The sequence below is a fragment of the Rhineura floridana genome, chromosome 1 (genome assembly GCF_030035675.1).
Source record: "Rhineura floridana isolate rRhiFlo1 chromosome 1, rRhiFlo1.hap2, whole genome shotgun sequence".
In the NCBI taxonomy this organism is placed as follows: domain Eukaryota; kingdom Metazoa; phylum Chordata; class Lepidosauria; order Squamata; family Rhineuridae; genus Rhineura; species Rhineura floridana.
The window spans coordinates 203,517,545-203,541,154 of record NC_084480.1 but is presented as its reverse complement, the minus strand read 5'-3'; the positions used below and the strand labels follow the sequence as shown (position 1 = coordinate 203,541,154).

The following is a 23,610-nucleotide window of genomic DNA, read 5'->3' as shown; positions in this document are numbered from 1 at the left end:
CCTACTCCATATTGCATAGGTGCAGTGATCTGTCAGATGTAGTTAGCATCCATTCAAACCTCCCAGATTTTCATACCAGTTGCATACATGCATGATGGGTATTGCAGATTTATAAGCTTGGCAATTATTAGAATTTCCACCCAACCTATTTTTTTGTTAAATGCTGTCATTCTCTAACATCCTGTCGATATACCCTTTCCTTTGTGCAGCTTGCTGCTCTTTAGCAGTTCCCCTCAGGTTCCATAGTTTGCCCCCCCAAAAAAAAGTTTCTGGAGAAATCATTCTTTTTGCTTTCTGTGCTGCTTCATATCCAGAGACAAAATAGCAAAGAAGAAAATGCAGTGAGTTCTTGTAAACATGCATTTGCAAGACAGAATGCTGTCAGCAAGAGTGTGGTTGTAGTTTTTTAAAAAAAATTACAGCCTGATAGAACAAAATAGATCCAATATAGTAAAAGAAGTTTGCCCACTCTTATTCTTTCTTCCCAAAAAGAGAAACAAAACTGAAAATTTAAAATATTTTTTTCTGTATCTTTTGCATAGGCCTCTCTCTGGTTCAGAACAGATTGACATTCTTAGAAAAGCAAGGGCTTCTATTCATAATGAGAAATATGGGGAAGCGGTAAGTGAACAGATACATCCCCTTCCATCTTCCTTTCGTTTTCTGTGCAATATTTTAACAAGCTATTTGTTGTGTTTATATATTATCATGGGGACACGGAGTCCTTTTCAGCCTGAGGGCTGCATTTCCTTCTGGGGGGCCCCTGCTAGTGGTGGGCTAGGCCAGAGGCAAACATGAGCAGAACAATGAATGTGGATGTAGCCTTTTGTACAGGAGACTGGCTTCTTCACACACCCCATCCCATTCTTCCATCGTTTGCAAACGAAAAGCGTTATTGGAGTTCAGGGACACATTCTAGCCAGGCAAAAACACTCAAGAAGGGTGAAAAGCAGGGCTAGTGAGGGATGTGATCTGTGTAGAGAGGGGAACTTGATCCATGGGGGCTGAGCTTTCCCATCCCTAACTTTTCTGGTTCTGTCCCCCCCTTTCCATATAGTGGTAGAATGTTTATTTTCTGTGTTTGTTTATTCTAAAAAAGCCAAGTGTAATCTCTGATAGGATTTGTAAAGAATTCTCCCTGTGATCACCATCTGTGAAGGTTGGGTTTGAGCCCAGTTGTGAGTCAGTGTGGAGAGCGATAGGACTGATTAGAAATTCTGAGTCAAGAAACAGGTTTATCAAAGTTTCTCTAGGCAGAATCCAATTTGGTTCGAAGCGTGAGCCAGGGCAAATACACAGAAAAAAGGAACATGGGAAGCTACTTTATGCTGAGGCAGACCATTGCTGCATCTAGCTCAGCACTGTCTACGCTGACTGGCAGTGGCTCTCCAGGGATTCAAACAGGGGATAGTCCCAGCCTTACCTAGAAATGCCAGAAATTGAACCTGGGATCTTTTGTGTTTAAGGCATATGCAGTACTGCTAAGTCATTGCCCTTAACAGTTTATAGTGGGCTCTAAGATTCTCAAGATGGAAATTCTGTCTTTTTCACTCCACAATCCAAATGTTTGTGACAAATACGTGGTTGCTATATTGTGATGAAATACTGTCATTCGACGTATGTGTGAAAAGTCTCACAGCTACAGAACCGTTCTGGTATCAGAGTTCTGTGGCAGGTCCAGAACTGTTGCCTCTGAGGGATTATCTGAGTGAAATATGGGAAGATTGGTCGGTCCTCTAGGCAAAAGAAGGAATGAGAAGTCATGGAGCTGGACCATGAAAGAATCCTCTTGAGCAGCAATAGCCCTGACCACCTATGAAAGCTTGCCCTCTGGTCAGAGCAATAAAGAGACTTGACTTGTTGCCATTTCCTGCCGGAAATTCTTTGCTTTTGCCTTGCCCTGCCACTCCCTCCACCGTCCCCGACTTGCAGGATTTGGGTGTGATCTGTAACCCAGTCAAAGATGAAAACAAAAAACTCCTTAGGAAATGTTCATATTTTCATTCAGAGTTGAGCCCAAACTATCTATGACACTTCTGTGATTATTTTCTTGACAAAGAAAGGATTTGGTCCTTGTATCGTCTCCCCCTTGGGGAGAAAAGCAGCTTGCAGAGGGAGAACTTTGAATGGACAAAATTGCAGGGAGGAGGAGAGACAGGTAAGTAGCTCCTCCACTGCTCTCCCCCTCCTTTGTTGCACTCTCTGAGGCTGCTTTTCATTATTTTGAAAAGACATCATGGAATAACACTGTGCAACTTAGCATCATGTGCGGTTTGGTTCTTCTTCAAATCTGGGTCAAGAGCCTACTCTTAGAAAATGTCTCTCTTATGTTCTAATGTTTGTTTCCCCTCTATAGGTATCTCTTTGCAGCAAGCTGATTAGCCTTGCTTTGGAAGGGCTCTCATATTATCATACGTACGATAGGTTTTTCCTAGGCTTAAGTGTCACCATGGGTTTTGTGGGCTGGACATTTTATGTAATTCTGATCATTTTAAAGGCGCATACTAATCTGACGAGGAGCATCGCAAAGAATGAGGTGAGTTCCACTCTGCCACTTCTGTAGTCTCTGCTTGCTGAACATGTGGCATTTTTTGTAGCAAAAGTAGCTTAGTGACTGGCTTTGTCTGGCTTGATAGGATTTGCACAGTTGAAGTCACAGTGCCAGTCCAACCAGTGCGGTAGGGTTTTATTTTATTTCTTTTATTCAGTTTGTATGCTGCTTGTCTGCCAAAATGCACCCAGTGTGACTGACAACATATTAGTATAACATTATAATAATAAACCAGTAACCATTCAACCACAATATAACAATTCAGAGAATTCATGCTACACCATTTAAAACACAATATAAAATAAGCTATCAAGACATATAAACCAGACATGAAAAACATTTTCAGTTCAGTAAACGATCAACAGAAATACAAGCTGGAGCCAGTTCTTCAAAAATGCTGAATGCTGGACACAGCAAGCAGATTTCTTCAAGCCTGAATTAAAATGTTTTTTCTCCTCCCTTGGTGTATAGGCCAGTGTTATCAGGCAGAGAGAGCAACAGTATGCAGGCCGGTCTGAGTAAACGGCTCAGCTGTCTAGCGGAGAGGTTCCAGCTGCTGCTTCCCATCCAGCAAGCCTTTACCAGCATTTATTCATCTGTGATAAATATTGTGCCAAGGCTAAGGAGAAAAGGCTACCTCCTCATACATCTGACACTAAAATAATCCTATGGCAAATTTCCCAATATTATGCATCTACTCAATAGGAAGAAAAGGGACCTAGTTTTCTCTCTCACACTTGCAAGTACACGTGTGCACTCACACATAGTTGAAAGGTTCACCTGAAAGAGCAAAGATGTTTGCTAGAGAAAAAAATTGAACCTCTTAAAATCTTTCATAACAAAAGGATTTGTTTTGCTTGCTGACACAAATGAAGATCAGTGTTCTCTTAGGATTCAAATGACTTTAATTCTTATGAGCACATTCTTGACCTTTTGCAATGTGCAGTATAAACTGAGTTAAGCTGGCTTTATTAAGGTGTCCAAATAATTTAAAAAACATTTAGAGACAAAATACCATATCGTTAACTCTCAAATCTCCCAACACAATTCTAAAGAATATTTACAGATGTAATTTCAGACTTCAGAATTGTATGAGATATTTAAGAGTATTACATATTACCTAAGTATTTTTAAGTATTTGAGAGTAAATTATTTAAAATGAACAATTGTTTGAACTGCTTTTTAAAAATGGTGGTCACATTTAGAGATTACAAGAGCACAAATCATGAACTTGGATTGTTTAAAAAGCACTGTAGCACATCTCACTACTTAGATTTATATCCTACCTTTCCTTCAAGAAGTTCATGGGGGCATATTTGGCTCCCTTATTTTTATCTCACAACAACCCTGTGAGGTAGGCTAGGCTAAGATACGGTCACTGCCCAAGGGTCACTTAGTAAGCTTTATGTCTCAGTAGGGATTTGAGCCTGGGTCTCTCTAGTCTGGGTCTGACCCTCTAACCACCAAACTGTATTCGCTCCTCAGAACACAACTACACTACAGACTTAAAGCTGCCTTCATTTCCCCACAGCAGAACCATCCAGAATCTGCCTCTGAAGAAATGTCTTTATTTAGAAACTTAAGACTCCTTAAAAAAATCTTTTTAGGGGCACTTAGAAGCCATTTTGTAATCTGTAGACTGTTTTGATGCAGAACTGACAATATACTAATCATACAACTTTTTTCTAAAAAAAATCTTTAAAATTAGAATTTCTCTGTCTCTTTGATCGAGATCCTGTAAAGCTGATACAAACATTCAGGCAGTCCCCTTTATTTTGTTGAGAAAAGCATCTGTAGAAGATAGACGTGTGTTTATTCTACTGAAATGATTAGCATAGGTCTTGAAGATAGCAGAGCTCCATGGCCACCATAGAGCTAGCTCTTGCTCCTAAAAGGCTGGAAGTAGACATTACAATAAGCACAAGGTTAGTGCTGAAAGTGGCAGCCTTATATAGAGTATGCCTCCTCTATAGTGTGCATAGGGAAACTGGACCAAGTCCCATTGTTGTCACAATGGCCCTGTTGGGTTGTAAAACTGATCATAAACCATAGTTCAGCAAATCAGTCTGTGAACAAGCTATGTGATAGTGCATGCAGCTCGAGCAGTCCCCACTTTCCTCCTCCCTTCCTTGAGCATGGAGACAACATTTCGCAGGTGGTTTAGCGTTACATCTGAGCCAAAGCTTGTGGTTTGTTTCTTCTAAACAAGCCATGAGGTGGAAGCAAAGGTTTGTTTTCCTGCCCAAGGGAGGAGGATAGCAGGGAGAGCTCGAGCTGTGTGTACAGACGCACTGCTCGTTTTCAGTCCAATTTTCCTAACTATGCTTTATGGCCAGAGTTAGATCTGAACGTGGCTGCTGTGTTTTCTTTCCCTGTTTCTGTTCCACATTGTTGGAGGTTGCTTTTGATGGGAAGGCAAGGAAATGTGTAGCTTGATGACATTGGGACACAATGGTATTTCATTACATGTTACAGAGTTGGCTAATTCAGCATGATGTTTTTTTGCAGCAGCCCTCTGTAACAATATCTATGTTGGTTGTTGATTCTTTTTTTTGCCTTGTATTACAAAAGCTGGGAAATATTTGGGAATATTTTAATCTGAAATGTTAAAGTAATATATTTTCAATATTTAAGTAATATTTACAAGTATCTATTTGATTTTCAGGTAGCTGGCAGTCTTTTCCAGTATACATTTCTCGCTGTAGGAGTATTAATAGCCATTTTTCTGCTCGTTCAAAGCTTGCCTTGGACTTACTACATATACTGTCTATTACCAGTCCCAATATGGTATGCAGTATTGAAACAGTAAGTTTAAAAAGAGAAGTGGGAGAGAGGGAAATTGTGCTGCAGTATTTTAAATTAATCGAGAAGAATCAAATGTAGCTTTTCCTGTTTCTAATTAGTATGTGTGAATTTCAGATTTAGTATGTGTGACTTCCAAAAAGCAAAGGAGGCCTGTGAACTGATGAGTAATACTTTCTAAAGTGGGCTGATATCTATTATTTATTCATTCAAAGTATCAGTTTATTAAGGAAATGAAACAAAATTAAATAATTTCAGTATATAAAACAGATAAAACTTCAAAACCAGAGCTTGGACAAGTTACTTTTTTGAACTACATCTCCCATCAGCCCAATCCAGTGGCCATGCTGGCTGGGGCTGATGGGAGTTGTAGTTTAAAAAAGTAACTTTTCCAAGCTCTGTTCAAAACTCACTCAACACACTTCTACTCCCTAACCAAATTCCACACCCACTAACACATCCGTACTTCAGTCAACCAACGCCTGCACATATTCACTCTATTCTGGTTAAGAACATAAGAAGAGCCTGCTGGATCAGGCCAGTGGCCCATCTAGTCCAGCATCCTGTTCTCACAGTGGCCAACCAGGTGCCTGGGGGAAGCCCGCAAGCAGGACCCGAGTGCAAGAACACTCTCCCCTCCTGAGGCTTCCGGCAACTGGTTTTCAGAAGCATGCTGCCTCTGACTAGGGTGGCAAAGCACAGCCATCATGGCTAGTAGCCATTGATAGCCCTGTCCTCCATGAATTTGTCTAATCTTCTTTTAAAGCCATCCAAGCTGGTGGCTATTACTGCATCTTGTGGGAGCAAATTCCATAGTTTAACTATGCGCTGAGTAAAGAAATACTTCCTTTTGTCTGTCCTGAATCTTCCAACATTCAGCTTCTTTGAATGTCCACGAGTTCTAGTATTATGAGAGAGGGAGAAGAACTTTTCTCTATCCACTTTCTCAATGCCATGCATAATTTTATACACTTCTATCATGTCTCCTCTGACCCGCCTTTTCTCTAAACTAAAAAGCCCCAAATGCTGCAACCTTTCCTCGTAAGGGAGTCGCTCCATCCCCTTGATCATTCTGGTTGCCCTCTTCTGAACCTTTTCCAACTCTATAATATCCTTTTTGAGATGAGGCGACCAGAACTGTACACAGTATTCCAAATGCAGCCGCACCATAGATTTATACAACGGCATTATGATATCGGCTGTTTTATTTTCAATACCTTTCCTAATTATTGCTAGCATGGAATTTGCCTTTTTCACAGCTGCCGCACACTGGGTCGACATTTTCATCGTGCTGTCCACTACAACCCCGAGGTCTCTCTCCTGGTCGGTCACCGCCAGTTCAGACCCCATGAGCGTATATGTGAAATTCAGATTTTTTGCTCCAATATGCATAATTTTACACTTGTTTATATTGAATTGCATTTGCCATTTTTCCACCCATTCACTCAGTTTGGAGAGGTCTTTTTGGAGCTCTTCGCAATCCCTTTTTGTTTTAACAACCCTGAACAATTTAGTGTCGTCAGCAAACTTGGCCACTTCACTGCTCACTCCTAATTCTAGGTCATTAATGAACAAGTTGAAAAGTACAGGTCCCAATACCGATCCTTGAGGGACTCCACTTTCTACAGCCCTCCATTGGGAGAACTGTCCGTTGATTCCTACTCTCTGCTTTCTGCTTCTTAACCAATTCCTTATCCACAAGAGGACCTCTCCTCTTATTCCGTGACTGCTAAGCTTCCTCAGAAGCCTTTGGTGAGGTACCTTGTCAAACGCTTTTTGAAAGTCTAAGTACACTATGTCCACTGGATCACCTCTATCTATATGCTTGTTGACACTCTCAAAGAATTCTAATAGGTTACTGAGACAGGACTTTCCCTTGCAGAAGCCATGCTGGCTCTGCTTCAGCAAGGCTTGTTCTTCTATGTGCTTAGTTAATGTAGCTTTAATAATACTTTCTACCAGTTTTCCAGGGACAGAAGTTAAGCTAACTGGCCTGTAATTTCCGGGATCCCCTCTGGATCCCTTTTTGAAGATTGGCGTTACATTTGCCACTTTCCAGTCCTCAGGCACGGAGGAGGACCCGAGGGACAAGTTACATATTTTAGTTAGCAGATCAGCAATTTCACCTTTGAGTTCTTTGAGAACTCTCGGGTGGATGCCATCCGGGCCCGGTGATTTGTCAGTTTTTATATTGTCCATTAAGCTTAGAACTTCCTCTCTCGTTACCACTATTTGTCTTAGTTCCTCAGAGTCCCTTCCTGCAAATGTTAGTTCAGGTTCAGGGATCTGCCCTATATCTTCCACTGTGAAGACAGATGCAAAGAATTCATTTAGCTTCTCTGCAATCTCCTTATCATTCTTTAGTACACCTTTGACTCCCTTATCATCCAAGGGTCCAATTGTCTCCCTAGATGGTCTCCTGCTTTGAATGTATTTATAGAATTTTTTGTTGTTGGTTTTTATGTTCTTAGCAATGTGCTCCTCAAATTCTTTTTTAGCATCCCTTATTGTCTTCTTGCATTTCTTTTGCCAGAGTTTGTGTTCTTTTTTATTTTCTTCATTCGGACAAGACTTCCATTTTCTGAAGGAAGACTTTTTGCCTCTAAGAGCTTCCTTGACTTTGCTCGTTAACCATGGTGGCAACTTCTTGGCCCTGGCGGTACCTTTTCTGATCTGCGGTATGCACTCCAGTTGAGCTTCTAATATAGTGTTTTTAAACAACTTCCAAGCATTTTCGAGTGATGTGACCCTCTGGACTTTGTTTTTCAGCTTTCTTTTTACCAATCCCCTCATTTTTGTGAAGTTTCCTCTTTTGAAGTCAAATGTGACCGTGTTGGATTTTCTTGGCAATTGGCCAGTTACATGTATGTTTAATTTAATAGCACTGTGGTCACTGCTCCCAATCGGTTCAACAACACTTACATCTCGCACCAGGTCCCGGTCCGCACTGAGGATTAAGTCCAGGGTTGCCGTCCCTCTGGTCGGTTCCATGACCAACTGATCTAGGGAATAGTCATTTAGAATATCTAGAAACTTTGCTTCTTTGTCATGACTGGAACACATATGCAGCCAGTCTATGTCCGGGTAGTTGAAGTCACCCATTACTACCACCTTTCCTAGTTTGGATGCTTCCTCAATTTCATATCTCATCTCAAGGTCTCCCTGAGCATTTTGATCAGGGGGACGATAGATCGTTCCCAGTATTAAGTCCCTCCTGGGGCACGGTATCACCACCCACAACGATTCTGTGGAGGAGTCTGCCTCTTTTGGGGTTTCGAGCTTGCTGGATTCAATGCCTTCTTTCACGTATAGAGCGACTCCGCCACCAATATGTCCTTCCCTGTCCTTCCGATATAGTTTATTTCCAGGGATAACCGTATCCCACTGGTTTTCTCCATTCCACCAGGTCTCGGTTATGCTCACTATATCAATGCTCTTCTCTAAGACCAAGCACTCCAGTTCTCCCATCTTGGTTCGGAGGCTCCTAGCATTAGCGTACAGGCACTTGTAAGCAGTGTCTCTCTTCAAGTGTCTTTGGCACTTGTGGTTAGGCCTGTGGTAATTTTGCTCTTCTGGATTTATATCCTGTGCCCCTGCTCTCACAATGCCTACTTCTAGGCCTACCCCTTTTAAAAATTCATCATTTCTTTGGTTTTTATCCCAGGGGGGAGGTTTATTCCAAACCGGACCTTTCTCAGCTCCTGTCGGGTTTCCCCCCTCAGTCAGTTTAAAAGCTGCTCTGCTACCTTTTTAATTTTAAGTGCCAGCAGTCTGGTTCCATTCTGGTTCAAGTGGAGCCCGTCCCTTTTGTACAGGCCCGGTTTGTCCCAAAATGTTCCCCAGTGCCTAACAAATCCGAACCCTTCCACCCGACACCATCGTCTCATCCACGCACTGAGACTGGGAAGCTGGGCCTGTCTGGCTGGTCCTGCGCGTGGAACTGGTAGCATTTCAGAGAAAGCCACCTTGGAGGTCCTGGCTTTCAGCATCCTACCTAGCAACCTAAATTTTGCTTCCAGGACCTCACGGCTGCATTTCCCCATGTCGTTGGTGCCAACATGCACCACGACCACTGACTCCTTCCCAGCACTGTCTACCAAACTATCTAAACGACGGGCGATATCCGCAACCTTCACACCAGGCAGGCAAAACACCTTGCGGTCTACACGCCCATCACACACCCCACTGTCTATGTTCCTAAGGATCGAATCACCCACTACAAGGATCCCTCCACCCCCTGGAGATATATCCTCGGCACGAGAGGATAGCTGCTCATCCCCCAAGGAATGGGTCCCTTCTAAGGGATCGTTTCCCTCTTCCTCAGCTGGATGCTCTCCTTCCCCGAGACCATCGTTGTCCATGATAGCAGGAGAGCTATCATCATTGGAGTGGGACACAGCTATAACGTCCCTGAAGGCCTCCTCCACACACCTCTCTGCCTCTCTCAGCTTTTCCAGGTCCGCCACCTTGGCCTCAAGGAAATGAAGTCGTTCCCGGAGAGCCAGGAGCTCATTGCACCGAGAGCACACCCACGACTTCTGTCCAACAGGCAGATAGTCGTACATGCTGCAGGCGGTGCAAAACACTGGAAAGCCCCCACACCCCTGCTGGCTTCTTACCTGCATAGTTTTGTTTAAGGTTTATTACGTCAGTGGGTTGTGTAATTGTTCTGTAGATTGTGTGTATATACACACACACACACTTTATTGCTTATGATATTTTGGCTCATGCTGTGCGATGAACCAAATTCTGTAAGCTAGTACAGTATGTATTAATTGTGGGCAGAGTAGCAGTTCATTGACAGAAGTGCTAACAAAGATCATTCACAACATTTCTCCTCACTTGTGTTCTGTGTTTGTGGAATAGTTATGGAAAGGATAAATGGGGTATTTGAACTATGGGTGGCGGGAGAGGATGAAGAAGTAGAGTCTGGCCTCTGAGTGAGGAACAGCAAAGTCTAATTCTGCCCTCTAGTTACTGAAGCCATCACCCAGCCCAGCAGATCATGCCTTTAATCTTTCTAAAGGGTCCTATGACTTCATGGAGTTTATTGCCACATGCACTGGCATACATTAAGCAGATATGTCTGCCCCATAAAGTGTGAATTGTTCCAAAGGAGATAATTCAAGTCATGTTAGTTAAGAATTATTGTCTAGTTTCATTCTGGAGAAATCCGGATTTTTCTGGTCCATGTGCATTGAAAGTCCTTGTGTGATAATATGTTTATGTACTTTCTAGTCTAATAAAAATGTCTGTTTAATGTAATCTTTTCAAACAGATACCCTGTTATTCAAGGACTGGCCACATCTCTCTTGAACTTTCAGCCAGCTCAATTTGCTGGTATCTTACTAGTTTGCATCTTGGGGATTGAAATATTAGTAAGTGATACACCTAATTATTAGCTTTCATTCATTACCTTTCACTGTTTCATTGAAAAGCTTTTTTAAAAGCGTACAGCCTCTTTAAGTAAAATCATGCACTTAAACTATAACATACTTAAAAGAATATATTTAAAGAGTAAATACAGAATACATTTTGAGAAGTTAGGACTGGGCTACGAGGGAGGTTTTTACTTGTTTCAGGAGAATGACAGTCTTGATCACATCTCTCTCTCTCCCTCCCTCCCCACCCCCAATTTGTAAATCTAGGTTTTTTCTTTTTTCTATCGCTCCACCCTCAGCTTTGGCCTGATTGCCTTTTCCGCATGGCCACTGGTCACTCAGCTGTGGAACCAAGCAAAGGTATTTTCTGATTTGTTTCTTTCTTTCTTTAAAGTATTTTTACTCCACTCTTTAGCCAAAAGGTCTCCTGGGGTGGCTTGTAGATCAGTAAAACATGAGACAGTCCTTGATGTCGGGCTTGTAATCTAAAAGACATGATCCGAAAGGAAAAAAGGATGGGGATGGAAGAGAAAAACAAGCATACTTGGGAATCAGTTCTTATTCTCATAATGACCAGCTGGGATGAAAACACTTCACAGAGAGGAGGAGCCAAAAGAGCAGATCTCTCACCAAAGTTGATGGCTTGACCTTGCTTCCCCGTTTCTCCTTTTGCTGCAGCTTCATAGAATTGCTGCTGCCACACATGTTTAAAGCTCTGTGATACCACTTTAATAATCATGGCTTCCCCCAAAGAATCCAGGCAACTATAGTTTCTTAAGGACGCTGAGAGTTGTTCAGAGACCTCTGTTCCCCTCACAGACCTGCAATTTCCAGAGCGCTTTAACAATCAATCCCTCTTTGCAGGGAACTCTGGGAACTGTAGTTCTGTCAGGGGAACAGGGATTTCCTCCCAAGTCACCAATCAGGTAGGTTAGTACTCTGCATTGCACTCTATTTTCTTTTCTGTTCATAGCTTGTTTTTGTAGTAGTTTATTATTACAGTTGCTTTAATTTTTGTATGGTATAGACATTTTAAGTATTGGCATATATTATTTGTTATTTTTTATGTAGTAAACCGCCCTGGGGGTCTTTTGATGAAGGGTAGGATATCAATTTAATTAATTAATTAATAAGCCATTGTGGATAGGTGAGGTATGGCATTTGCCTGAAGACATGCATCCAACCCCCAGAACACAACCTTGTGTGTGTCAGCTGCAACCTTCCCACGGGAATAGTCTGGAGGGGGGATTTTATGCATGTTCACTTTACTGTGAGTAGAACTCTCCATTTGATCAGGGAGCCTGTTTTATCAGGGTCCTCAACCAGAGGATTCTACTGGCATTTAAGTAGATGGGAGTAAAAGCCCCCTCTAGACCTTCCCTGATTATCAAGGGAAGTTCAGGGACTGAGCTGGTGGGGCCAACATGCACTGGATCATTGGGAATGGGTTTTGTATGCATTTCTCAGCCCTCATCATTTTTTGTGTTCAGGCAAATGCTTGAGTGGGAAATGCAACCTTTCTCCTAAAGCTTGCGGGCATAACTTTTAAATAAAGTATAAGGCAGAAGGCTTCATTTAGTGCATGCATATTTGTATTCAGGATTTGTATACCTTCAAATGGCAATTAACATGATTAACTTAAACCCTATTGTTCTGACTTGTATTTCAATTCCCATAATTAGTTCTATCTGCGACTAGTTGATTTGTTTTTGTTTTTTATTATAGACAATTGCGCTAAGCTGGATTCTTTCATGTTTGCTTCTGGCAGTCTTCCCCTTGATGCCTGTTGTAGGAAGAGAGCCGAGTATCTCTCTAGTGTAAGAGCACAAAAAAATTATTCCAAGCCTTATTTGACATGCACAGATTTCATTTTTATTGGGTGGGAATGATGTTATTGAAAGGCTATGCCACTGTTGATGAAACCCCAAATTTAATGATGTAATTGTGGAGGAAATACATGATTTATTATTGTCCTTATTTTTTAAAAAAACAAAACCCTGAGGTTCTTTAATGAAAACTTCATTTTTGGAGTGCTACATCCCCTTTCTTCTGGAGAATAGCACACTAGAGTGGCTACTCTGCAAATGTATCCCTTTCTGGAGGAAATCCCCACCTGGTTTCACTCTTGTTTCCAAACGGAGATCAGAGTTCTCTCATAGATCCTACTATTGTAGAGCTACGAGTTTAACAGCATGGAGACCTTTTTCTCTTCCTCCACTTCCATGCTGATTTAAGCATGAAGAGGGGAATTATTGGAACAACAGTGGGGGGATGATGTGCAAGCACCTTTAGGGTTCTTAGAGTAGAAGGAAAGAAGTTAGAGGCCAGCAGTTACAGTACAATGTGCCGGAAAGAGATGGGGGAGAGCAGGGAAGGGAGGCTTCCAACTCTGGCCTTGAGCCCAGCATGGCTATAGTTCGCAACACCACCTGTCCATGGCCAAGCAAACTGCAGCACAATGGGCTCAACTCTTACAAAAATTAATATATAGTTAAATTTTCAATAGAACAAAAACAGAATACAAAGAATCAGACATAGTCCAAATCATTTGTACATGGAACCAGTCACATAGAGGGAGAACTTCATCACTTAAATATAGTTAAATGTCTCAAATGTTAACGAAATATAAGATTACAAGCGTGTATGTTTTGTTTTGTTTTTAACCAAAACCACATCACAAAGTTTGGAGAAGTGACTAATCCTATTGATAGCTTTGTTTCATTTTGCATATAAGTCTGGGACCAGCAAATTAGGTTGGTTTGCTTTGAAATGCAGACTGAACAAATTTCTCCTCCATTCCTATGAACAGTGTGGAGGTCCTTTCAGGGATGTGCTAGAAGAGATCTTCTCTGGGAGAAGATTATAGCCCCAGCAGATCTCAAGACTTTGTTCCTCTTCCTTTTATTGTAACCCCAGCTGATCAGTCATGATTCAGTTGTCATGGAGAAAGGGCAGCCATTAATGATCCCACAAGCCAGAGACCAAGGACTTAACTCCAGAGTTAGCAGGACCCCTACAAAGGTACCATGAGGTCCAGTGGAAGGAAGCAGTTCCAAGAGAAGGGGGCACATTGCGGGATTTTGACTTTAATCGTGCTCCTTACCAAGCAAGTGTACATTGTCCTGAGATGCTAAAATAGAGCCACTGTGTGATTGCTCCATGCGTGTGTTCTCTATGTGAACATAGTTAGGAACATAGGAAACTGCTCTAGACTGGGTCAGATCATTCATCCATCTAGCTCAGTATTGTCTTCACTGAATGGCAGCGGCTCTTCAGGTTTCAGTCAGGAGTCTCCCCCAACCCTACCTGCAGATGCTGGGGATTGAACTTGGGACCTTCTGCATGCAAGGTAGATGCTCTACCACTGAGCTAAATCCTTCCCCTAAATTGGTGATACAGTCCAGGTTCCAGGCTCTTCTCTCCAAAGACACGGGGCAGAAGGGGCCACAGGTGGACTTGGTAAGGATGCCAATCCAGAGAAGCCTTTCACTGAAAAAGAAGCCAGCTTTTAATAAAACTTCCTTGCTTAATTACCTGACAGAAATTCTTTTTCTGTAAAGTACCAGCCCAGTGGCTGTTTAAAATCTTGATGCGCCAGAGGAAATTGTGACGTTATGCTGGAACTGAGGCTTGTGAAAGGAAAAGACATTGTCTAAGTGTCTTGACTCTGTCTTCTTCATAGCTCCCAAAACCTCAGATTAATGTCTTATGCATGTTGTGTAGTTGCCCTTTAGTAACTTGATCATATCATTTTCATTAAAATTATTCCTAAAGCTGTACTTTCAAAAAGGGCTCACAAACAGCTTATCTTTTACAGAACAACAGCAGGCTTGCTGATTCTGTTTATGGCTTCATCTTACCTGGTAGCATGTCTCTGGAAATGCAAAAAGAAATGCATGCATCATAAAGGTCTCAGAATATATCTCTTTCAGGTCAGTAACTTTTGTAAACATAAATTATGAGAAAGGTAACTTTCATTTATGCCATTACTATCAAACAGTTGGTTCTGCATATTCTTCTGGGTCAACCCACTTTTTACCAAGTGTTTCTCCACTGATGTGCTTTTTCTTGAAAATGGAAATGGACTGCCTTTAAGTCGATCCCGACTTATGGCTACCCTATGAATAAGGTTTTCATGCTAAGCGGTATTCAGAGGGGGTTTACCACTGCCTCCCTCTGAGGCTAGTCCTCTCCAGCTGGCTAGGGCCTGCTCAGCTTGCCACAGCTGCACTAGCCAGCCCCTTCCTTGTCTGCAATTGCCAGCTGGGGGGCAACTGAGCTCCTTGGGACTATGCAGCTTGCCCACGGCTGCACAAGTGGCAGGGCACGTAACCCTTGAGCCACTCACTGTGGGGGTGATCTTTAAGCTGGTCTTTGACACCCAGGAGACACGAGCGGGGATTTGAACTCACAGACTCTGGACTCCCAGCCAGGCTCTCCTCCCCACTGTGCTGTACCAGCTCCCCACTGTGCTATAGCAGCTTTTTCTTAAGGCACTTAAATTCATTGCTGCAATCCAGCACCTCTAAAGAGCAAGCAGAGCTCCATTTGTGTTTTTCTGGGATTTTGTGAGCACAGGAACACTCCCCTGTATACAATGGAGAATCTCTGTGTGCATGCAAGAGTCTTTTCTTTAACAAAAGACAACAGGAACTTCACAATCCCCTAAGTACTGCTGCTGTGTAACCGATTCATTTTGTGAACTTAATGATGAATGAAGGTTGCTCATGTCATGATAAACTGTGAACACATTTTTCTTGTCTGTATCATCCCTGCTAGTGCATGGAAGAAACAAACCATGATCCTTAGTTTGGATGTTACACTAGGCCAGAGACTGTGATTTGTTTAATCTGTGTGCTAGCAGGGAGGAGAAAAACAGTCCAGAAAGATTGGATCATGATAAACCATAATTTTTTATGTGGCAATGTGAAAACAAAATTAAGCATGGTAATGCATTCTGATTTAGGGTGGTTTTTCTTTTAACAATTTAGAATACAGATATGTAGAGTAGTCTGGATATCTATGAAGCAATCCATGCACAGGTCCATCAGTAACTTACACATACTTACATGGTGATGCAAGGGCTGCCATCTTTCTTTTCTAAGTTTTGTAAAAACATTTTAAAGCTGCTTAGAGCTGCTATTAAGTTCACCATGGCTGTGCAGGTAAAATGGCTTTTAAAATGGTCCAGGAAGCATCTGTGCATTATAATATGCAGTCCTTTCCTGAGGAATTATACAGAAAAATAATCCCCTTAATTCTGGCACTGTTGCAAAAGCAAGCCAGGAATCAAAAGTGCCAGGAAATTGAGTTTTCCTAGTGCTCCTTACGTCTGAGTTATTTTCCAGTGCTCCTGGTGCCTCTCATGCTTCCATAGCTGCACCAGAGGAAGTGGGGAAGGAAACACATGCATCTATTTCCCTTCCTCCTCCTCATATCTGGAGCAGGAGATGCAGCAGCAGTTGCAAGGTATGCATGCAGGCGGAAAGGTGGGATTGGAGATTTGTAGTGGGGAGATATCTGGAGGCTCTCGGAGGCTTGGGGAGCAGTCAGACCTTGCAATGCCCCCATTCTAACTTGCATTATCTCAGAATAAACCAAACTGTTGCATGATTGTTATTGGAGAGGCAGGGATCACCTCCCATTATTAAGACTGACCCGGTGGATTTCAAAACTGTACAAAATACTTGTGGGAGGGAAGTACAAACAAGAGCTTTCAAAACTACTTGCACAGATCACAAATAAAATTAAAGCAGTCCCCTTTCTCCGATTTCTCTCATCTCTGCTCATTCTTTTTAAGGCTTAAAATACTTCCTCTTTGTCCTTCCTGCTGAGAATTCAAGATAAAGATGGGCATGCAGGGTTGGCACTGGGGGGGATGGAGATAAAGAATGTCCTTGGCTTATGGCCCCAAACCACTTTTGGCAAAATATGTTTTGCTTCATCATTTTATATACCATATATTTTCTGTGTGTCTGTTGTATATTATGTTGTATATTATGAAACCAGGTCATTTCAGAATGTAAGCCCATTGTTCGTGCTTAGACATGAAATGTCATTGAAATTTCTTCCTTGAAAATATTCACTTGCCCATTTTCTGTTAAGGTTTTTTTACTAGATGGAAGAACACTCTCCATACAAGCGAGCTAGACCTCTAAAACATTAAAATAAATTATTCATAAAATGATGCAGACGTGCGGGTTAATAGGAGAGAAATTGTCCCAGTGATATCTCTGGCACTGTCCACTATAATCCTGTGAATCACGTACAACCCACATCCTCCACTGGGGCTTTTTTTGTCGACCCACTTTGCAGTGATGCGAGACAGGGCCTTCTCTGTTGTGGTGTCTCAGTTGTGGAATTCCCTTTCCCTGAAGGTGTGGATGTGCTGTCTGATGCTTCCATTTTATTCTGCCCTGCTGTATTTTATGAATGATTGGTGGTTTTAAGTTGGTTTACGTTCAGCATAAAATATGTTGGAAGCTGCCCTGGGATCACTGTATGATGGATAGTCTAGAAATTGGTAAATAAAAAACAAAATGCCAAATGTATTAGTATCAGCATGACTACACGTCTATGCATAGATATCTGTAAGTAAGTGCCATTGAACTCTGTGGTGCTTACTTCTGATTGTTTAGGTTCAATTTATAAACTATTGAGCTTTGACAAAAGTGCAACCTTTAGCATTTAATTTGACATGCAAACAATTGTGCGAAGAAGCATTAACATTTAACTATTAGCATGAAGTAGGAACCCCATCAAAGAAAAGGAAGGAAGCCTCCAGCCTCTGCTTGGTTATTTCCCCTGTTTTCTGACTTCCACTGTTAAAAGCAAGCTTAAAAGCATTGTTATTACCTGATTCACATGCTAGAGTGAAGTGTGTCCTTCCGTTATCTCTGTGCTCTGGCAGAGTATATCATCCCACCTACTCTGGAAGAAAATCCCAGAGCTGTGCTTCCCTGCACATTCACCCCTTTGATACACCATTGCTTTCCTATCTGTGAAATGGGGATGAGTCTGGCCTACCTTAACAAGGCTGTTTACTGCAACTATATATGTGAAGCATTTGATCACTTAGGAAAGGTAAGAATTATTTAATTATTTTCAGTAAAAGATTATACATAAATCAGACCTACTGTCAATATATTTTTCATACATACTCTTTGAATCCCCACATAGCCATGAAGCTCACTGGGTGACCTTGGGCCAGTCACTGCCTCTCATCCTCATGAAAACCCTATTCATAGGGTTGCCATAAGTCGGAATCGACTTGAAGGCAGTGCTACACTACACACTAGTTCTTAGCAAGTTTTTTTTTTAAGGGATGTTTTTAGTTACCACAAGATGTCACTGTAAATGCAGTGTGGGTGAAAGAATTTGGGAGCTAAACGGATTATGATAAAAACCAAAAGAGACAAACCATAACCTTGTAATGAGCGTTTCCTTTTTACTTTCTTTGAAACACTTCGCTTTATCCTTGTTTCTTGTTTTTTCCTGGCATGAGTTGACTCAGACTGATTTGGCATGTTGGCTTTGCCACAAAGCAAACCTCTAGGAATGAAATCTAGGAATGAAAATTCAAATGAGGCTCACAAAGAATGTAATGGATTTATTCCTGCTGTTATTTTCCATCCAAATTCACCTTCAGAGAAATTTTATTTGGTTACAGTAAAGTTCACTGACGGTAAATTAGGAGTGAAGAACCTGCTAGAAGAGAATTGTGATTAAGTCGTATAACCTTTTAAGGAAAGTAATCTTTCCCTGAAGATTAATATTTGCAAATTCAGCTTCAGTTTAGCTGATCTAATAAACCTTGTTTTAACTTACCTTTTCTCTGCTTGACACATGCCTTGTTTAACAATTCGACTGAGTACATTATAGTGTAGTGCCATAGTCAAATTAGGGTCCAGCTTGGGCTAAGTTACCTGGAAGCTCTCAGGTGTGAAGAATGTGATTATCTTGTTCCTTGCACTAAGAATCCTTAACGTTTTCTTCAGATGACAATATGGTATATGGTGAACTTTCCCAAGGGATGAAATAATAAAGTGTACAGGACAGCCATGACTATTGTACAATGGCAGATTTTAGATGTGAATAAGAGGGGAAGCTGCCTATGTGTATGTCCACGTCAAGGCCATTTCACACATTTTACGTTAGCAAGCTATCAACTATGTTGTCAAATAAAATCAAGAGCTCCCTCAGGCATATATATGTAGTCTTGTGACAGATATGTTTGTGAACATTTGCTACATTCACTGTGTAAATGTACACTCAGATATGTATTTGGTGTATACCTCATGTACGAAGTGATCCTAGCTGTGCTGATGGGGGTGTGTGAGTTTTTTACTCCCCCCCCCATGTAACATAATAAGGCTTTAGACTTATGGAAACTTTATGAAACAAATTCTCTAAACTTTATAAAACAAATTATCTAAACAGAATTGTGTCTAACTTAAACGTTGATCTTATATCCTTTACTATTGAATGGGCTTGAAATGGGACCACAAAGCCATTTCACTCTTCTGTGAAGCTAAATTCATGTCTAATTAGCCTGAACATAATCTGTTTCAGATTTTGTTTTGTTTCATTTTTTTTAACTTCACAATGCCTATGTCTCATGAAGGACTGACTATTTGATACTTTTCAATTATATTCTTTAAATAAGAGAGTGTTTAATAAAATGGCAAACATCTCTGTTATATTGTTGAGATCAAGATAGAACCCAATCACTGTTATTAAAACAGCCTTGATCAGCTTAAAACAGGTCTGCATGGGCCTCCCCGGAACCTCCAATCCCCTCCCCTCCTGTGTGTATAGTAAATTTTGGTAATTGGGAATACAGGTCGTTAAATTGCTCATTATGTTTGCAGAGCAAATAGAACTACCCCAGCTCCATCTTGCTTGTGGTGCTTACTAAATAAACAGGTTGGGGCAATGAGTGCAGATGCCTCATAGGTTGGAATAACCTGGTGGGTCCCTTTCTACTTGGAAACTCCGCTTGCCAAAAGGCAGGCGCAGAGGAAGCATTTCCATTGTGGCCTACAGGAAGTGCTTACTCCCCAGGAGGCCTGTTCATGGGAGCTGGCACTTCCTGACCGGCTTGTGTGTGCGGCTGCTAATTCCAAAGAACCTTGGAACTGTAGTTTGTTAGGGGTGGGGGAAATTGTAGCTATGTGAGGGGCAGAGCCTAGAAAAGTTACTTTTTTGAACTACAACTCCCATCAGTCCAATCCAGTGGCCATGCTGGCTGGGGCTGATGGGAGTTGTAGTTCGAAAAAAGTAACTTTTCCAAGCTCTGGTGAGGGGTAAACTACAGTTTCCAGGAGTTTTGGGGGAAGCCATGTGCTTTAAATGTATGGTATGGATGTGAGCCCTTTTAGAGTTCCTTGAAATCCCTTCTTGTGTCATCTACTTTGAACAATTTGGTATCCTCAGCTTCAGTTTCATGTATTCCATGTGTCTATTCCAGCAAACAAACAAATCTGGGACTAAGGTCCACCACTCTGCCATTGACAGCCATCCAGCTACAAGATAGTGATGAAGTTGGAAATAACTGTAGTTACTCTATAATAGAAATAAAGTGAAATGATGTCTTGGAAGGGCATTTACTGGCTGTTGTAGGGAGGTTAATATTATATTAATTTTTAAGTCCAAAGTCTAAGAAAGCCCAGCATATATTATTTATCACTCTCTCCATGATTTGTCACATGATGGCACATCAGGCAAAGTTTAATTAAACCAGTGCAAAAATCAGTGCCAAATAACTGCTGTTTGATGATCTAGTCTAATTACTTCTCTAATCTGTAACTCTAGCTTGGAAATGGACTCCTATTGACAGGTCTCTCTCTAAAATAAACTTTGTTGAAAGCCTTCCTCCTAAGGTTTTTATTTGTTTTGTTTCCCTATTTATTCAGTCTGAGTGAAATCAAGCATGAAACACAGTTATGCAAGTATGAATCAACAGTTTGCTCTGGGAGTTGCTGAATACTTTACTGTGGCATCCACAACATTATGGGGTTATACAATAATATCACCAAGAAAACATGGCCAAATGAAATGTTAAGCAGTATGTAGTTGCTAGAGCTTCTACATTTTTATTAAGACTTTCTTAACTTTTCATAATATTGCTATAAAGCAAAGAAAACCAGTCTGACAAGGTCATAGGATTTATTCAGAATTACAGTATCTAGTACTCACCTCTTTAGAATCAAAACCTTTTAGAAAACTGAGATGTCCCAGAAACTAATTTTTCAGAAAGCTAAATTAAGATTGTATTGAGTTGCCCAGTACTTTGTAAAACCACAGTCATGGCAGAAGCAGTTCAAAACAAATAATCAGCCTACCTATCTGTATGACCTACTGTGCAGAGGCAGTAGGCCTTCAAATTGGATTTGGATTGCTGATCCCAGCAAGAGAATGCAAATGGTGACCATGGTTTGTATTCCAGTCCTAGCATCACTATGAGTAAAGCAGCAGGTATCTCCATCATTGTGGTCTGAACTTAGCCATTTCCCCAGTGATGTTGCATAGGAAGCTGCATTGTTCCAGATTAAACTATTTGCCCTACTCTGACTGGTAGAAACACTTCAGGATCTTGGGCCTTTCCTATCACCTGCTACCTAATCCTAAAAAAAAGTCAGGGATTGAACCTGTGACCTTTTGCATGCCAGTCATGTGCTCTACCCCTAAGAGAGCAGGAGATGAAGAGAATGTGTCATTGTAGGAGCTGACATGCTGCAAGGATTAAAGGAAAGATGGTGCAATGTAGATGCATCCCACTGCTCTTTGATACTAGTAGAGACAATCTTTTTTCCTAGTAAGTGACATAGTCAACCAACTCTGCTCTACTCAGGATCATAAGAATGGTCATGCAGGGTAAGAGCAGATTCCCACTTCGCTTTTTGAATCTTACTGTGCATTTTAGTGGCAAATATCTGTGTGAAGTTGTCAGTTGTGAATGGTTCATGCTCATTTAAATGGCCAGGTTCTCCCAAAATATACACGCAAATGGCAATACAGAAAGGTTTGGGTCCTGTTTTGTTCTTTGTGGGGGCATGGGGAACCCCAGCCATTTAAACACATGTGCGTGGTCTATAATGGACAGAGCTGCGCCATGTGTCTTGCCATTTCAGTATAGTTACTTTTCTAGCCAGGGTTCTAAAAATGTCAGATCTGTTCGTATTTCCTTTCTTTTTATTGTTTTGGAGTTTATCAGGGAAGGGCCGTAGCTCAGTGGTAGAGCATGTGCCTTGCATGCAGAAGGTCTGTGGTTCAATCCCCAGCATTTCCAGGTAAGACAATAGTAAGCTAGATGGACCAATGGTCTGACCTTGGTATAAGGCAACTTCCTATGTCTGTATGTTCCTACATTATTGGGAAAATCTGTATTATAACTTTAACTTTTAACATTGCTAATATTCCTTAAACATTGCAGAATAGTGGAACCACTCAGATTAACTGCTTCTTTTTCTTTCTTTCTTGTATTAGTTGCTGAGTCTGGCATTATCCACTTACGTTGTGAAGAGTACTCACAGCAGTCTTCACAGCAAACAAGGATTACCTGTAATAAATCAAATTATTAGCTGGACAACATTAGGTAAGCACTACTTTCCTAACTCAGATTATCCTGGTCTGCAGGTAGAGACTTGGTCTTGCAAGTAAAGATATATTTCTGCTGTTTCCTGCTGTTTAAGAATGCAACCTGAAGATACATGCCTTTGACTAGCAGCAGCTGGCCCCAGAAAGCTCATATTCAGTGATTATATGAAAACACAAGTATTCATAAGCATCTTCCTGTAAAAAGAATAACACAGATTCAACACCCTCTTCAAGTTCATATGAGTGATCTTGATTTAGAAGAAAGCTGGCATTTGGAGATTAATAGCTAGACGGTGTTAATGAGATGCATCATTATCTATTGTGTGATTCAGATTCTGAGTGCTGTTGCTGTTAGACTGAATCCTGCAGCACATCCTGAACCTGGGACTGGAAGGATGTCTGACAGTGCACAGGGTAAATCCCTGTCACCCAGCTCTTTTCTAATGGCGGAACTGGAGAGACTATCCAAGAAAGCCACTTGGGCCCATATCTCAGTGGCTTAGCTATGCACGCATATGATCACAGATTCAATCCCTAGCTTTCTCCAGTTAAAAGATTCATCTAAATGATGAAAGGAAAGACCTCTGCCTGAGACCCTGGAGAACCACTACTGGTCATAGTAATGATCCTGAGCTAGATGAACACATAGTCTGACCTGGTATAAGGCAGCTTCATATATTCCATATGCCAGTAGGCCCAAGCAGGTCAGTTTAATTAAATGTTTTTCCCCAAACACCAGAATATTTCTAACTTAACATTTTTCACATTCCAGTATGACTTTGAACAGGGGCCTTTCCACATACTGAACTTTTCGTTTCCTTTTTTTCAGGAAAATGCTTATTGATGCTTGTATTTATACATGATCACAGAACATGACATTTCTGCTTTTGCCAACTGCTGCCATTTAAGAGTATTCAGACCCCTATAAAAGCTGGAGGGGGTAGGCTTGCTTACTCTTGTTTAGGAAACATTGGCTGCTACCTGGCCGCTACCTCCCTTTTGCCTTCTCACTCCCACTCTGTTTGCCTTGTCTTGGGCCACCATCGACTTTGCACTTTTGCAGCACAATTGAAGGTAGGATATGCATGTTCAGCATCAGCACAGGAGTCTCTTAACTACTATAAGCTGGTATTGGTCAGGTGATACCCCTCTGAGCACTATAGGGATTGGATAAGACTTTCTGCATAGTCTTAGCAAATAGGAATCTCTTTGCTCTTCCTGCTCAAGTTGAATATAGACCGCTTTGTCATCATCATCATCCTCACAACAGTCCTGTGA

General features: G+C 41.4%; 1 protein-coding gene across 11 annotated transcripts in view; it reads left to right on the top strand.

Annotated features, from left to right (window-relative positions):
- Window positions 1-23,610, top strand: part of PIGN (phosphatidylinositol glycan anchor biosynthesis class N) — a 123,458-nt gene that overhangs the window by 51,411 nt on the left and 48,437 nt on the right. For 10 of the 11 annotated variants that reach the window (XM_061590228.1, XM_061590237.1, XM_061590191.1 and 7 more), the window contains 8 exons: window positions 543-621; window positions 2,357-2,536; window positions 5,217-5,356; window positions 10,632-10,731; window positions 11,002-11,094; window positions 12,460-12,551; window positions 14,552-14,666; window positions 22,222-22,330. In XM_061590228.1, coding sequence (XP_061446212.1) covers window positions 543-621; window positions 2,357-2,536; window positions 5,217-5,356; window positions 10,632-10,731; window positions 11,002-11,094; window positions 12,460-12,551; window positions 14,552-14,666; window positions 22,222-22,330 — 908 coding nt within the window. The remainder of the gene's footprint in view (window positions 1-542; window positions 622-2,356; window positions 2,537-5,216; window positions 5,357-10,631; window positions 10,732-11,001; window positions 11,095-12,459; window positions 12,552-14,551; window positions 14,667-22,221; window positions 22,331-23,610) is intronic. The other variant, XM_061590254.1, reaches the window with a different exon arrangement.